The sequence below is a fragment of the Pholis gunnellus genome, assembly GCF_910591455.1.
Source record: "Pholis gunnellus genome assembly, chromosome: 14".
Lineage (NCBI taxonomy): Eukaryota > Metazoa > Chordata > Actinopteri > Perciformes > Pholidae > Pholis > Pholis gunnellus.
Window position 1 is genome coordinate 19,702,259 of NC_136541.1, and position 16,631 is coordinate 19,718,889.

Genomic DNA, 16,631 nt, shown 5'->3' on the forward strand with positions numbered 1-16,631 from the left:
TCTACATCACACTGGGATGGACTGAATGTGAGCACACATGCTCAGTTAGCCACACACACTCCTGATTTCTCATTCAAGCCAATGCATCATGGGATACATTTTGCACTCAGTAGGCTTCGGATAACGACAACAACAACAACTCCTTTCAGCGCGATAGATGGGTAACAATTCACAGAAGTGTGACGGCCCCTCCGTCTGGTTCCTCCGCTGTGTCTGCTTTCTCTCTCCGGGGCTGCAGAGCTGATTGCAGAGTAATCAGTGTCATTGGACACACCTGGGCCCAGCGTACTGCACGCAGAAGCGCTTCGGTTGGCACATCTCCTCTCAGCTCACACCTCTGTTGTGGCGTTTGGTTTCTATTCTTTGTTTTTACAGCACAACACACATGCAGCACATTTTCATCAACATCAAAAAGTCAGAATATAGGAAGTAATAAATGAGCCATAGTTAAAAGATTATGTTAAAAAAAAAAGTATCTAAAATAGTCACGATAGTATAGTATATGATGTCGGAAAACATTATAGTATAGGATTTCAAAAAAGTACATAACATAGAAAAAAAGTAAGAGTCCTGTTAAGTGTAAAAAAAAAAAAAGTCATAGTATATTATGTGTTAAAAGAATAAAAGAAACGTCTATAGTATGTTAAATAAATCAGACTATGTTGAAAATAGTCATAAAAAGTCAGTATATAGTAGTTCATTTTTTTAAGTTTCTATAGATGGCATATTTATTACTATTTTTAGTCATACAATACTCTGACTTTTTTCAACATACTATACAACGACTTTTATTTTTAGACACTACAGTATATTTTTTGTGACCTTTTTAGGACGTTTAATGAGTATACTATGACATTTTTTGTGACTTTTTGCCATACTGCACTGGGGCTTTCAAATGACATTTATCCACATATGACATCCTTTATTTTGACTTTTTAATGACTTTTTGGGACATACTATAACATGACAATTGTATTCTTTTTTTGACATACTATACTAAGAATGTATAGCTTTAGTTTTTAATTCTGTAAAATCAATTTCACTAGACTATGACATTTTTATTTCAGTTTTGACATAGTATACTACGAATGTAAAGCTTTTTTAATCCAATAATATGATTTTTTCATGCTATTGACTTATTTTTTTATGACTATGCTAAACTATGACTTTTTTATTTTTTTCTCTCCTCTCCAGCACCCTGAAATAACCTTGAGCGGGCCGGCTGAGCAGCTGCAGCCCTTCTGAGCCCAACTGTATGTAGTTGGTAACGATCTACCAGCTCTGGTTCCGGGCCCCGCCCGAGAGGTGACATTTCACGTCCCAAGAGCTGGTCTGCCATGCCAGGGGTCTGCAGGCCTAAGTTCCGGCCCTTGCCTGCCGCCCGGCTCACATTGCACTCGACCGCAATTTCATAAATCATTGTCATTCTGTGGAGGTTAAAGTAAAAATCTTCATGCAGAGTTCGTCGCTGATTTTGTTCGCTGTTACAATGGCGGAATGATCAACTGCTGCGCGCTGACATTTTTCCTGAAACAATTATTTCATAACTGCAACGCCTCTCTCGCTGGAATCTGTTTTGCCAGATCCCCAGCCTTCAGTTTTCACAAAGAAGCTCCTCGTACTAATGGAGAGCTCCGCTTTGATTCAAGCTGTTCACGGCCATTAAGAGGCTGTAAAGGTTCTGCATTTGGATTGGTAAGTGCTGGAGTGACAGAGCGGGGAGTTTGATTGGATGACAAATGGCAAAAAAAAAAGCAAAAAAAAAAAAAGCTTTCCTCTAAAGGTCAAAGCTGTTTTTGAACATTTTCAAAAGATCCAATAATAAAATAAATCCCTACAACTGAAATGTGTTTGGGATGTAAAAGTACTTGCAAACCTGAACAATAGAAACACATAATCCAATCCCAGCCAGATCAAAGTATTTATTATATGATGAACAGAAGATCTTGTGTTAGACAGCCAACATCTTGATCTACACTGGAATGTGTGTGTCAAACAGTGTGGTTTATTTTTCTTCCTAAAAAAAGTCTCTGGGAACAGATTCAACTTCTGAAAACAGACGTGATGCTTTAAACGTTTTTAGTTTTTAATACAACAGTGCATGTACATTTTCCCCAATCACCATCATCACCATCATCATTTCTTGGCTTGCTCGCTCGCACACACGCACACACACATCTTTACATTTGTTTGTTCATCTGTTTAGAGTGCTGGTGCACGGCTTCCACGAAGGCGCCCACGTTCTCCGGGTCCATGTCCGGGTAGAGGCCGTGGCCCAGGTTGGCGATGTAGCCCCTCGTGCCAAAACCCTCCAGCATCTTCTTCACGATGTCTGAAATGCGCTCCTGATGAAGAGGAAGAGGAAGAGCCGTCACATAAGTCGGGGCTCAGCTACGGCTTCAGAATATTCACGAGAAGTCTGAGTCGCTCAAACTGGGTCAGAGGAACAATTTTAGGAACTTCTGGTGAAGAGTTAGAAATTGTCGTACTGTGTGTAAACAAAGGTTTGTCAGAATGAATTACAGCACTTCACTGTATTCTATAGAGATACATGGGTTGACATACTGTGGGATGATAATAAGATTCACAGCATGAACTGAAAATAGCAGAAGTTGAGACTTGAGAAAAGTGTGGCAGTAGAGTTTTCTTTCACTTCTTTTTTATTTAATAAAAAACAATCCAAAATGCTGATCTCCACACAGACACATCGGCAGAGACCTGGGAAGAGACTTCTTCTGGAACACACCAGATACTAACTATGACTAACTTTAATCCCAATATTCCTGAGAATGAAATGAAGGAATTCTGATTTCCAAAAGAACAGAATGCATTGTTCCTGCTGAAGCTCCACTGTATGTTTATGACACACGGTAGATGCCGAGGGGAGTATCCAGAAAAGGAAACAGACGAGTGTGACACTATACAACAGAGCGCAACAGGCAGCTTTGTATGGCAATGTTAGGCTTAAAGGAGCAGTTTACAACAAGTTTATCCAATTAAGAGTTTGGTGAATCTGACTTCAATACTCACAGAAAAGAAAAGTCAGAACAATTTAGAATAAGTACATTTTAAAATGTAATACATTCTATTAAATCAAATGTATTTCTTTAACGCTGTAACTAATTACAACAATGATATTTAATGTTCTGCTTGTTCAGTTCCTCCTTCACAGAGATTGTTGTGTTACTGGGGATGGGTGAGAGGGTATTTGGAGATAGTTTGTCTTCTCAAAATTAAGTCAATAGAGAAGGTTTGGAATAAATGAATAAACATGGGAAAAAAACGTTCCGTCCCTGTGGGAGAATAAAGCAAAGTGGGAGTGGAGTTTACCTTTGGAGCGTAGAGAGCACAAGGGTCCATGTTTCCCTGCAGGCTGACCTTCCCTCCCGTGCGTTCCCTGAGAACACACACACACACACACACACACACACACACACACACACACACACACACACACACACACACACACACACACACACACACACACACACACACACACACACACACACACACACACACACACACACACACACACACACACACACACACACCAACAGGTTAAGTATTTGATGTGCGGAGCAGGAAGCACAGACGTCTGTTGACTTAAATCCTGCACACAGGGACGAGGGAGAGGTCAGCAATGGTTAACTTGCTCCTCGGGGAACAGGACAGCATGGCTCGTGAGGACTGCAAAATAGTTTTGCAGTTCTGGCCGTGACAGAGGGTTTTGAGGCTGTAGCTGGATTTGCCTTTGACCGAGGAGGTCCGAGTATTGATCCTTTGCTATTCCTGCTCTCGTTCCAGAGATGTCCCTTCAAAACACTTTAAAATCGTACAAACTGCCACCGGAGGAGCCGGCTCTGGGTGAAACTCACGATTTCAAATTAAAAGCCGATGGGCTGATGTGTGATGTGGCATATTTAACACACACACATATATTGGTGCAGAAAAAACATTCAAACACTGTAGTTAGAAGGTGTAGTTTGCATTTAGATTGTTAGGTGATGTTATTTTGTGGGTTTTCGTGTCCTTAAACAGCATGGGACACCGTTGTAGGGAAATAGACTTGTGTTACCGTGCTGATGGTGGGTCAATGGTCCAGTCCAGCCCGACCACCTCATAATGAGACTGAGACAGATCCTCCAGACCATAGTGAGCATCTTTTGCAAACACAATCTGGAAAAGTAAAAAAAAAAAAAAAGATGTTCAAAGCAGAAATCATCATGAACCATAGTTGGTGAAATGCTGCTCTCTTGTGGTCATAAAGCAGATGAGTTTGTATTTATAAACAGCGCAGATGAATCCTTAATGACCCCTCATGGGAACCGGTGGTGTAGAAGCAACAGAGTGATGAGAAGAATAGAAGAGAGCATTGAAACTAATACAGAGAGTGATGAGAACAAGAGAACAAAACAGAAAAATACATAAATAGATAGAGTTGTCACGGTCGACTCGTGTAGATGATGTGCATCATTAGCCACCGACAGTGTCAAGAAGGACACATGTTGCAGGAATCTGAGTGTGTGTGTGTGTGTGTGTGTGTGTGTGTGTGTGTGTGTGTGTGTGTGTGTGTGTGTGTGTGTGTGTGTGTGTGTGTGTGTGTGTGTTGTGGATTTAAGCACATTTACACTTCTGTGTGTCTCACCATGGGAATGTCCTTGCCTGCCTCCTTGAGTTTATCTTTGACGCAGCGAGCGATGTCTCGAAGGTAAGGCAGAGAGAACTCTTTAAACTCCACTGGTCCCAGAATGCCGGCGTGAGACTCGAACACCTGCAGGGCCTGGACACCATACACACACACACACACGCACATACACATACACACACACACACACAGCAGAAGATGAAGCACTGTTTTTTTTTCAAAAGTACTTTTTAACGCTGGCGGCAGCAGATTTGGATGAACCTAAATGAAGCCAGTTGAGTATTTCTCAAAGCGAGATGTGATCAAAATAACTGTTGCAGCATCTTTTTTATGAGAGTAGAAACATTTAAAATAAAAAGATCTAAAAACAAGGAAAAAGCTACAGTAATGCCATTCCCTATTCCACTGCTCATAACACTCAAAGATTAGCATTACCACTTATTGTATTCACCGCGTTGTCATCACAGGCTTACAAGTACTCTCAGAAACACTACAGAGAGCTAAATAACATTCTCTCTTCTCTCACACTGCTCTGCCGGAAAGGTCAGAGGTCACAGCAGCAGAGTGGAGGCTCGACACCTCTAGAGGAGGTAAATGTTCAGGTAAACTGGCAGACCCTCTAAAGCCACCCTTCAGCTCCAAACACTGCAGCGGCAGCGTACCCTGCTGCCGGGACATCGTCTAGACTTCGTGTAATAATCCAGGTTTGTGCTCTCGGGCTGTGCTGCCTCAAACGCATTTGTGCTGATACCGAGGAGCAGGTTTGTTTCCATGAGGAGTGTGTGTGTGTGTGTGTGCAGGAGCAGCCACAATCAGCAAACTCACACAGTGTGCCTTATACTGAATCTTATTGTTGTCGTCAACAATCAGCTGAACACGTAGCAGAAAAAAACACTTCTTTAAACTTCATTAAGTTGCAAAAAAGGCAGCTTATGTCCAACCATTTGTTGCCATCTTAAAGCTGAATTTGCATGTGTCACAGCAGTAGAAATGAGGTTGTAAGGTAGGGGGGTTGTAACCTGAGCTCCAGCTGCCACCTGTCCCAGCAGATACTCCACGATCACATCCGTCAGCATCCTCAGCAGCATGTGGCTGGCCTCAGGGTGTCTGTACAGCCAGCGCTTGGCTTTAGAGAAGGTCCTGGAGCCTCCGCCTTCTATCATGTAGGACATCAGCGTCCACTGTTGGAGGGGCACACAGCAGAGAGGGGAGAGGAGGAGATCACAGTACAAGTCATTGTTTCTCATCCAATAACACCACGAGCGCTTCTTCTCTGCATCTTTAAAAAAGCGGGTCTGTGTCGTCTCTCACCGGAGCTCCAGTGAACCCGATGAGCGGCACTTTGCCCTCTATCTTGTGTCTGGTCAGCGTGATGGCTTTGAAGACGTAGCCCAGCTCTTTGTCCACGTCCACTTTGGCCTGCAGGCGCTGCAGGTCCTCCGGCTCCTTCAGGGGGTCCGGGAACGTGGGACCTTTACCCGCCACCATCTGGACATCCATACCCATGGCCTGGAGAGAGGGAGGGAGGGAGGGAGGGAGGATGAATTAAGGAATTAAGATATAGATGGCGAGACCGTGCGAGTGTCTCAAAAACTAACTCAACCTGTCATATATTACTAATACTTTTTGAGTGACATACAGGTTTTTAATTGGTTTAGTAATTAATTTTTAGTGTTATTAGTTTTTTAATTAAAAACTTGGTTTTTACGTCACTTTGTCTTCAATGACCTGGTCAGCTGACTGCTCGTATGCACACAACGCACTAAGACTCTGTTCACGCTGCATTAAGACCACAGAACACTGGCTTATACAGTAGCTGTCGCCAACACGTTAGCTGGAGCAGCATTACATTAGACTTTTCTGTCCGCATTGGTGGACTTAAAACTAAAACCCGATCCCCCGTCTTTACCTGTGGGATCACCAGGATGTCAGAGAAGATGATGGCAGCATCGAAGGGGAAACGTCTCAGAGGCTGAAAAGTTGAAAAGAGGAAGACGTATTAAAAAAAAAAGAAATGGGGTAACAGAACTCGTTTATTGCCTTCATGTAGTTTTATTATCACGACGTGTGAATCAAACTGTTTAATGTTTAAAACTAAGTATCATGAGAGCTTGTTTGCACATCGCAGCTTCTTCTTCTGAGCTGGTGTCAAGTAGTAAAAATAAATTGTGCCAAATGGCTTCAGAATTAGTTAACCGGGATGAAAATGTGATCTTTTAGACAAAAAAAAAGTATGAAGACATTAGGATATATTGTGGTTTTATTCCACTGGTGTTTGATATATATATATATATATATCACATATTTTGAGTACTTCAGATCGTTCAGAATGTTGTTCAGACAGAATTGTCATTAAATGAATCTAAATTCTATCTTAAATGGGTATTTGCATTTAGGAGATAGCCATAAACTCTCGTTATGCTTGCACTTCTGTCTCAGAGGTGAAGTCATTGACAGAAGAGCTTTGATACAAAGTGTGAGGAGCATTGTTCGGACCTGCAGAGTGAGCTCACAGCAGGCCTCTGGTGAGCGACATGTCTCAAAGAAGTCCTTCCCAGCTCTGGACTCACGGAACTCTGCAAAGTAGATTCAACGAAAAGACGAACGCCTTAATGTCCCGCTGTACTGTTATTTGAAGTCGAAAAAGAAAAACATTGAAGGTGCAAAGGAAGTCTTTGACTCTTGGTCAGGGCAGAGAAAGTTGCCTCTCGGCAGAGAAAGGGAAGGCGCACTGATCCTAGTACCTGGCAGGTATCTCCCAGCCTGCCTCATACACCACACGGGGACATGCTCGGTGGCTTCTCCTCGTGCTGCTCGCAGGAACGTGTCGTTCTGGAGCCGGGGGAAGTCCTTGGGGCTGGTTTGGGGGAAGACAAAAACAACAAACTCTGATTAGCATCAGATCTTCTCTGTGAGCTTAATGCTTAACTGTAGAACAAACTGATGCGGACGATCAAAGATTTGGGATAAAAACACAGTAATTGCCCTTGGGGTTTGGCCCCCAGGGTCCTAATCGCTATAGCGTCGGTTATCGAACACACAGGCAGACCCCCTCCCTCTCCACGGCTTCATGCAAGGCGCCCAGCGTCACTGGCAGAGATACGAGGGATGACACTCCTCTCTCTCTCTCTCTCTCTCTCTCTCTCTCTCTCTCTCTCTCTCTTTCTTATCATCTTCCAGCAGTGGGGAAACGGTTGAATGAATGGCTGCTTTAGATGTAGTCAGTGATGCTTCGTAACCTGACATTATGTCATATGAAACGGTCGTATGGATCACTGAAAACATTGCTTTCCGGTGACGTAAAATGCAGACCAAAACAATAAATAATGTTATCTGTACTGTAACACGTTAACACATGCAGAACTGCTGCTAGACTATACAAATGAAATAGAAATAATGGACAACTCAGGAAAAGTTGTGATTCAATATTTATTCTGTTTTCATCCAGCACCAGTCAATTAATAACAATGTTAAAAATAAGGGTTATTCCCACACTATGTGTTCGCACTATAGAAGTTAAACTAGTTCAAACAAGAAAATATAATAACTATTTTAATAACTAATGTAACTAATCTTTGATTGGATTATCTAGATGCCGAATGTATCAGAACATCCAAATATTAACGTTAATAATGTGTGTAGCATAAGGATTGAACGCTTCTCCGTGGGGTGAATGCGCGGCAGCATCAGTGAGCGGGGTTATAAACGGTGAATGCGATGCTGCATGTTGTGCGAAGAAATGTTTTCATAAGAATGACACACGTTTCATAACGTCACTCAGCTAGCATGCAAACACGTTAGCGTTACCGCGAATGTAACACTGTTTGTGGTAGGATAACAACAGAGGTACTCACAGGATTAAACCGTCCTTGCTCATGTCGGCAGCTCTGAGGAGGGGTACGGCTTTCTCACGCGCTCCTCTATCTCTCTCTAGAGATGTCAGTTGCGTCCTGCGTCTCCTCAACTGTCATTTAAACCTGATTGCACAACTCCTTCCGTTACTACACCCCTTTGCTACAGGGCGCGGCCATCTTGGAAGACCACGTGACCAGACCAGGAAACGAGCCGCGGATTCAAAATAAAATACTTATTTGTATAAATGTACCATTCTTTACAATATTATATTGTTACATCTGATTTATTAAATTGAATAACCTCTCAAAATACTTAAAAATATATTACTAAAATAACACAATTTGATTTATGAACATACCTGTATCAAATGCTGCCAACATTGTATAAATATTCATAATTATAAATAGGAAATAAAGGTCTGTATATAGCCACTGACCATTGACCTTTGTTTGGTTGTATGTATGTACGTCCCTTAGAATAATTTGACATTTTTATGATTTTACACTTCTTTAGTCTTAGTTAAATAAAATAACTTGATACATATATTAAAAAGAAATGACACATATTAAACATATTTGAAAATTCTCCGAAATTTGTAGCATTAGAAAGTAATTTATGAATTAATTATTATTTGTGTAACCAAAAAATAATATGAAAATCTAATTTAAATGAATGACTCTGAAAACATTTAATGGATCCCATTTTCAGAATCACTGGCTTATAATACATGTTGTTCAAGTTTAAAAATATTAAATTACTAACATGTAAATCTAATGATCCTTTCTTTCGGGCGTACTTCTTGATACCAGGGACATGAAGCTATGTGTGTAGTTCTCTCAGCTCACTGATATGAACTTGAATGCAATAAAGTGACAAATTGACTTCAAAAGCTTATGAACAGTTTTTTCTTTATAAAATCAACAGAATAAGTTGTGAAGTAGGAGTGAGAACTAAGTCTCTTAAAGCTAAATGTACAAACATCCAACACAGAGTATACTTTACTGCCTACACACATAGTCCATATAAAATGTACACATTCTCATTGCAAATATCAAGAAGCAAACAATGTTCAAAACAGCCCATATAGGGGCTAGAGTATCCTTCTTCTGTACATTTAAGGTTAAGTCTAACTATCAAGAGCCATCCAATGTCAAACCAAGTGCGAGTTAAAAGTCCGGATTATGTTTCTGATTATACGAAACAATACAAAGAACAGATTACACCCCCTGAAACAAAGAAATAAACAAAAGAAATAAGCAAGAACTACAGTACTTCAATATGAAGCGAGGCGATCAACCTTTCACGATGAAACAGCAAACACACAGAAACAACTCAAACAACTGTGGGGGCTCCCATTGCCAGAGCAGTTTATGAAATCAACTGTCGTGAATTGTTAAACGGATAGTCATAACCTTTACACAATATATTCTTTTAAGTAGGACATGATTTACTCTAATACCCTCTTTGACTATCAAACAATATAAATGTCATCATGGGATTAATGACAGAGATGGACAATAGGTTTGGTGAATACATATGGTCAAAGAACAAGTCAGTCATTTAAAGAACAAGTCAAAGATATGATCACTAAATGTTTGCTCAGTTTGTGCAGAAATCAAGTAACCAATCCTCTTTTGTTGTGTCCTGCCTTTGCAAACTCTTTGTACAATGTCAGCTGTTTCAGTCCCTTTGTACACAAACATCAAATGAAATGTATTTGGTCCAAATGTTTAAATGCTTTGGCCCAAGACTCCTCTCTGTTTTTTCTGTTTTTACCAATTTTGTGCAAAATCCATCTCCCCTCTACCTCAAAATGCTCAATATACTGCAGCACATTCTGGAAACTGCATATTCTGAACAGCAAATATGAAAGAAATGTATTGTTTACATGTATAGAATGTGTCATATTACAAAAAGCATATCTAAAGTAGCTCCAAACGTAACCTGGAGTGAATGTCTTTCTCTCTCTATGGTTGCTGCTGGTACTGTCCCTCTGTGGCCGTGTAGAAGTCGTCCAGGACGCTCTGCATGTAGTCGAAGGTGGGCCTGTCCTCGGGTTTGTTCTTCCAGCAGGACGTCAGGATCTCGTAGAGCTCGGCGGGACAGTTGTCGGGCTGAGGCATCCGGTAGCCGCGCTGCACCGAGGATATCACCTCTGCTTTGGTCATACCTGAGGACGGTGCGGGCAGACATGGAGGAGCCAATACATGAGATGTGTTTAGAGGAACACAAATACTGTATGTGCACAAATGCAGTCATCGGCTAGAGAGAGTGATAACCAGCAGAGGGCAGTAGAGCTTCGTAACTCTAAGAGCACAATGTTATTTTGTGATTTTGGTTTCCATTGCTACCACTACTAATGCAAATGTCCCCGCTGTGGGACTAATAACGGATTATTTGATTATTATTATTATCTTAACACGAATACAGTCTATTTAACCCTTGAAATGACCCCAGTGACAAATCAAAGCCATACACAACGAATGCATTAAGAGAATAGTTGATGGTGGTAATAATAATCACGACACGTAACACATAGTCCGTGTAACGTTCACCTGGGTATGGGATTTTCCCGTAGGTTATAATCTCGTAGAGCAGAACTCCGAAGGACCACATGTCTGACTTGATGGTGAAGGAGCCGTAGTTGATGGCCTCTGGAGCGGTCCACTTGATGGGGAATTTGGCTCCTGTGGGAGGACGCGTCCACAGTTACGCACACACACAGGCTTTGTGTCACCGGTAACACATTATACAAGGATACAAAATATGCCATTTATAAGATCTGTAAGTGACAGTTACAGTTATTCTACTGTATGTAAAAAAACACATACACGTCAGACATTCCGTCGACGCAATATGTAACGGAATGTTCCGATTCTATTCATGTACTTTATTTATTTATAACTTTCCTGTAGTTTCAGTGTCTCTTGGTTCCAGATCAGTGATCAATGAGGTTTCCTCTTATGACAGAGATGCACACATTCTGTCCCACATATCTCTCGGCACAGTGTTGTATACTAGACTGTCATGTGACCTAGACTGGCGTCAGTGTTGAAGGAAAAGAACCCAGTGTGTGGTTTGAGGCCATCGGTGGGTGTTGGTCATTACAGTATACGGGTCCACATGATTTGAGCTTGAAAAAGTGGAGCAACCGTCTGGCTCGCCACACTGGACTCGACACTATTTAGTCGATTCTGCTTCTAGTTCTTAAAAAGGGAAAAATCTCTGACTCAAGACAACAATGGGACATTTCTATTGACTTCTAAGCAGAGAGAGGCAGGGTTTATTTTGTCACTAGGAAGCAACTGTAAGATCTCAGTGTCTGAATCTGTCACTCTTTCACACACACACACACACACACACACACACACACACACAGTTTACCCTCTCTGGCAGAGTATTCGTCGTCCTCGATGACTCTTGCTAGTCCAAAATCAGCTATTTTGCAGAGCAGACTCTCTGACACCAGGACGTTAGCTGCTCTCAGGTCTCGGTGGATGTAATTCTTCTTCTCTATGTACGCCATGCCCTCCGCTATCTGCAACAGCACAAAGGAAAATATGGTGTGCAAGAGCGGCACGGTACGATCATTATCCCAATTTTCATTCAGACAGACGAGCAAAGATGACAAAAAAACAAAACAATGAAAGTCTCTCTGTGAGACTGATGCTGTGTACGGATTGAGGCCTATGGTCTGTGGGCGACACAAACAAGCTCAGGGTCCAGTTAAGGCTAGTGCTGACACAATGAATTACTGGTGGTGGATTTAAAGATAGTGTGATGGGCCATTTGAGATTCACAGTGACTCACATGCCTTCCTGTGTATTTGATATCACTGTGAACTGAACATTTGGGGTTTTGACTGTTTCTCAGAATAAAAAGGGAAATAAGACATTGAATTTGGAAAAGTCACCTTTTTCAAGTGTGCATAGTTTAAAGGGCAAAAAGAGGAAGAAGAATTACAGTGACGTTTTTATTTTGCAGGCCTGTCATTTTTGTGTTTTTCCTACAACAAATTACATGATTTGCTGAAAGAAACAGTTGTTTGAAGTAAATATTCGTTCATTATTTATCAGTGAAGTGTTATATTTTTTGCTTTTGGTTATGGTTCCTCCTTTCAGTTCAGCAATGGAAACAGTGACGTTACATCTGTTTCACCACCACGGCGGAGCGTGGGCCGTGAGAAAGAGCAGCATGTTGTGGTCAGTATGCAAATCACCTGCGCTGAGAAATCGATGAGCTTGGGGAGCTGGAGTCTGCATCCTGCATCGCTCTTTAGGAAGTCTAGTAGGCTCCCTAGGGACAAGGAACAGTAAGAAACATGGTCAGTGTCTTGCATGGCTGTGTCCATGCGTGTGGTGTACTGCATAAGGCTGCTTACTTGCGTATCCATGTTCGCTAAGATTTCTGAAAAACCAGTGTTTTTTGCTAACCTTGCAATTATCCTACGGACGCCAAGTGGAAGGCAAGTGAGAAAAAAAGATGGTTCTGTTGATCAATGTTCTAAATCTAATCTAATTTGTTTTCACTCATGTGTTTGTGACATAAGAACTGGTGTATAATGTTTTCTAAGGTCCTAAACAATTTTTTACCTGGGTACGTTTTCTGTGATGGAGTGCATGGAGGAATTAAAATGAATCTGTAAGAAAACATGAAAGCTTTTAATCTAACATTTGACCTGCCAAGGGACTGCAGATGCAAATTAGCTTCAGCTACAATCTGGTACAGTGCATCGAATGGAGACCTTTATGTTTAAACTGTACATGGTCCCTTTTAAATAAATGTGATTAAAAAAAAAAAAAAAAACATGGGATAGTGGTGCACTTCAGCTCCTTTTTAGACTGGCGTTTAGGTAAAACCCATGTCCTAGACCTGCTTTTAAAATATGTTTTAATGTTGTATTATTTTTATGTGTATATGTAAATTATTGGCCCTATGGCCACATTGTGTTTTTTATGCTTTTAAATATTTCTGCTCTGTTAAGCACTTTGTGACTTTTTTGTCTGTGAAAAGCGCCGTATAAATACATTTCAAATTGCATTCATTGTGCCCGTAAAAAGTGTTACAAACAAGAAAGACTCAAAAAAAGAAAAAATAATCAACTGCTAAAATCTTCTTTTCACTCGTTATAAAAGATTCATCTTCTACTTATGAAGGTTATCCTGAAAAAACTTGTTTTCATCTGTTCATATTTCATAAACATTAGAGAGAAACAGCTTTGGTCAGACTTCAATTTCTTTTTCTCACTTCCCTCTCAGGGCTTCCATAAGCTCCTCTGTGAAATATGTCCATGAATCAATGTGTGGTCACATGAATACTGTATGTCACAATACTAAGCTGCTGACATCAGCACATCTTATTACAAGATGCTTTTTCTGAATATCTAAAAATACGCTTATTGTCCCGCTGCAGTCATTAGAAGGTGCTCCAGATAAAAGCTACGTGTCATGAGACAGAAAGCTCATTCACCATTTGACATGAATTCCGTGATGATGTAGATGGGGGGTGTCTTGGTGACGACAGCGTAGAGCCGCACCAGCCTGTCGTGCTGCAGCGTCTTCATGACGTTGGCCTCATCCATGAAGGCCTCGACCGTCATGGTGCCCGGCTTCAGCGTCTTCACCGCCACTGTGGTTGCGTTGTTGTAGTAAGCTGATTTCACAGAAAGTGAAGGAAGAGGGTGATAGAGGGGAAAAAGAGAACATTTCATGGAAATTGTTGCGATGAATATAAGAGCTTGAGGGAAAAAAAAGCAAATCAAATGAAGCAACACTTTATTTACTGTGGTAGGTTCAGTAGCTACACTATTTGACACTAGATGTAGAAAATATAAGTTAGGTGACTTAAAATTTTAATTAAATAAAAAATGAGGTACAGGTCAAGATATCCTGACTTTTAGCCCCCATTGGTCCAGCTCACAGAGCACTGCATCACCATATGATATAGTCAGCCACAAACATCTTTAAAGTCCCGGTAAAGCAAAAACAAGTGTTCAGAGAAACGTGTTAATAACCACCCAGCTAAATTTAAATGCAAAAAAAGTAGTATACTTTAAAAGGCTGGGGGCATGTGTGCTCTGAAACCACGCCCACACACGCTGAGGTTTGATAACATACGTGCAGTTACAATGTAAACGAACACATTGTCATCATGTATATGGTCAGAGGAGGGTTTATGCTAAGTTTATGGCTCCAGTGCGTCATCAAGCCATGATTTTAGGCACGAAAACGGCGAAAAACAGTTTGAAGGTCCAACTCAACAATTCAGTACTTTACAGCCCTTTTCTTTTCTGTCTTTATTTTCTTTTCTTTTCACTATTTCAGCAATCATGTCCTAACACATAGAAATAGATCTCAGATGTTACTTCACCAGGACTTTAAATAACCTCGATGACATCTAAGCTCCTTTTAGAACCACAGAACTGATATTGAGCTGTAAGTGAGTAAGTTTAAAAAAAGAAAAAGGGTATTTCTGCAATTTGTTCCATTTGCTCCATTTATAAGCCGAGCAGACCTACACAGGTGTTTTCAGTTCGACTTCCCGAACAGCAGCTGGGGGGGGGGGCAATATCATGGGTGGTGATTTAATGGCTTTAGCAACAGTTCAGGAAACCAAGATATATACGTACATACACTATATTACATTAGACGTTTCATGTTTTGAATTTGATAGTAGTGGGCCAAATAAGCAGTCGGTGTTACACCGTACAGCTGCTGTTGACCAAATAACTCTCACTATGCAATTCCAACCATGCACTCTTACGTAACAAAACAAGACAATGTACAGTACAGTTTACGAGACAAGGTGCTATGTTTAGTTCAGATTATGGACACAGTGTGTTTGAGCCATTGTGTTTAAAATTAAAGTGCTTGAAGGGCAATCGTAGAAACATCCACAATCGCTGCAACATAGGCAAGTATCAGACCACAGCAAGGTCTGTACATCAAAGCATTGTCCCTCTCTATTCTTTTTCTGTGTGTGTGTGTGTGTGTGTGTGTGTGTGTGTGTGTGTGTGTGTGTGGCATCACCACATCTCCCTTCAGACTTAGTGATGCGCTGGATAGATAAATAAACTGGCGACACTGCTGGTCTTCCCACGACCGTCTTTACTACATGCACGGACACATTTGAGCAAATGTTCAGTTCTGACCAAAACTATGTGCTACAACTATTAGATAACAAAAGAAGGAAGTCATTTTTGTTTCAATTAGGGGGAAATGGAACTTCCCCGTGCTGTCCACTTCTGCAGCTCTGAATTCACAGAAAAGAGACAAAGGAATTAGAAATCCCCAGACGTGCAAAACTGAACTAGAGGGGCAATAGAATTACTCCTAATCATATCAAATCAAGCTTAAAGGTGCTATATATATATATACACACACACAGCACCTTTAAGCTTGATTCAGTTTTTGTTGTCAGACATTGTGTTGTCTTTTGTCACTTGCCCTGACCGAGACCAATCCAGCTTTGTGGAAGCTAGAGCTGGATGGGCGTATCACATTTGTTCCTCCCATCTCTTGACTCACCCATCCAGACTTCTCCAAACTGGCCTGCTCCGAGTTTCTTCACCATCTTAATAGAATCTTTGGAAATCTCCCACGCGTCTTTGTCCCACGGCTTCTGAGCTTTGGGTTTCGCACATGCATGGTCCAGTTTACGACACAGGCCATCTGCTTTGTCTGGAAGACACACACACACACACACACACACACACACACACAAACACAAACAGCCGCTGAGGTCGAAGCCATCCTTGAGTTGGCTGTTCAGTTTTATGAATAAAACATTAAAGTCTTTAAGCAACTAATAAAAAACACAACTGATGCCAAACACATGAGAGGCGTTGGGTGACAGTTTTTGGAATAAAGGATATTAAGGCAGCTCCACTCTGGAGCTGTACTCACTGTGGTAGTGTTTGATCATACCGCCGATGCCAGGGAAGGAGATTTTAGGAGAGATGTAATAGCCGCCATTATCCAGCAACCTTATCTTATAGTGTTTGACCGAATCTGTCCCCTGGGCGCCCACGTCTCTGACGGACAACGAGTAACTTCCTGCGGAAGCGTCGGCAAGTAAGAGAGAGTGATTGGAAATGAAGCAGGAGGAAGAAGACGTATTGAGAGCGTGGGAT

At 41.3% G+C, this 16,631-nt stretch overlaps 2 protein-coding genes across 2 annotated transcripts in view; both read right to left on the reverse strand.

The window, feature by feature from the left end:
* Positions 1 to 1,913: 1,913 nt before the first annotated feature.
* On the reverse strand, positions 1,914 to 8,662 carry urod (uroporphyrinogen decarboxylase). Its single transcript, XM_079173494.1, has 10 exons — positions 8,500 to 8,662; positions 7,390 to 7,502; positions 7,142 to 7,221; positions 6,555 to 6,617; positions 5,957 to 6,154; positions 5,665 to 5,826; positions 4,646 to 4,780; positions 4,076 to 4,176; positions 3,331 to 3,397; positions 1,914 to 2,345 (listed from the first exon to the last, which is right to left on the reverse strand). The coding sequence occupies exons 1-10, from the start codon at positions 8,520 to 8,522 to the stop codon at positions 2,181 to 2,183; spliced, it is 1,107 nt and encodes a 368-aa protein (XP_079029620.1). The 5' UTR covers positions 8,523 to 8,662; the 3' UTR covers positions 1,914 to 2,180.
* Positions 8,663 to 9,397: 735 nt separating this feature from the next.
* Positions 9,398 to 16,631, reverse strand: part of lyn (LYN proto-oncogene, Src family tyrosine kinase) — a 17,894-nt gene continuing 10,660 nt past the window's right edge. The window contains exons 7-13 of the mRNA XM_079173257.1: positions 16,405 to 16,554; positions 16,027 to 16,179; positions 13,970 to 14,152; positions 12,720 to 12,796; positions 11,885 to 12,038; positions 11,056 to 11,187; positions 9,398 to 10,670 (exon numbers count right to left, since the gene is read on the reverse strand). Of these exons, the coding sequence (XP_079029383.1) occupies positions 10,468 to 10,670; positions 11,056 to 11,187; positions 11,885 to 12,038; positions 12,720 to 12,796; positions 13,970 to 14,152; positions 16,027 to 16,179; positions 16,405 to 16,554 (1,052 nt within the window). The 3' untranslated portion in view covers positions 9,398 to 10,467. The remainder of the gene's footprint in view (positions 10,671 to 11,055; positions 11,188 to 11,884; positions 12,039 to 12,719; positions 12,797 to 13,969; positions 14,153 to 16,026; positions 16,180 to 16,404; positions 16,555 to 16,631) is intronic.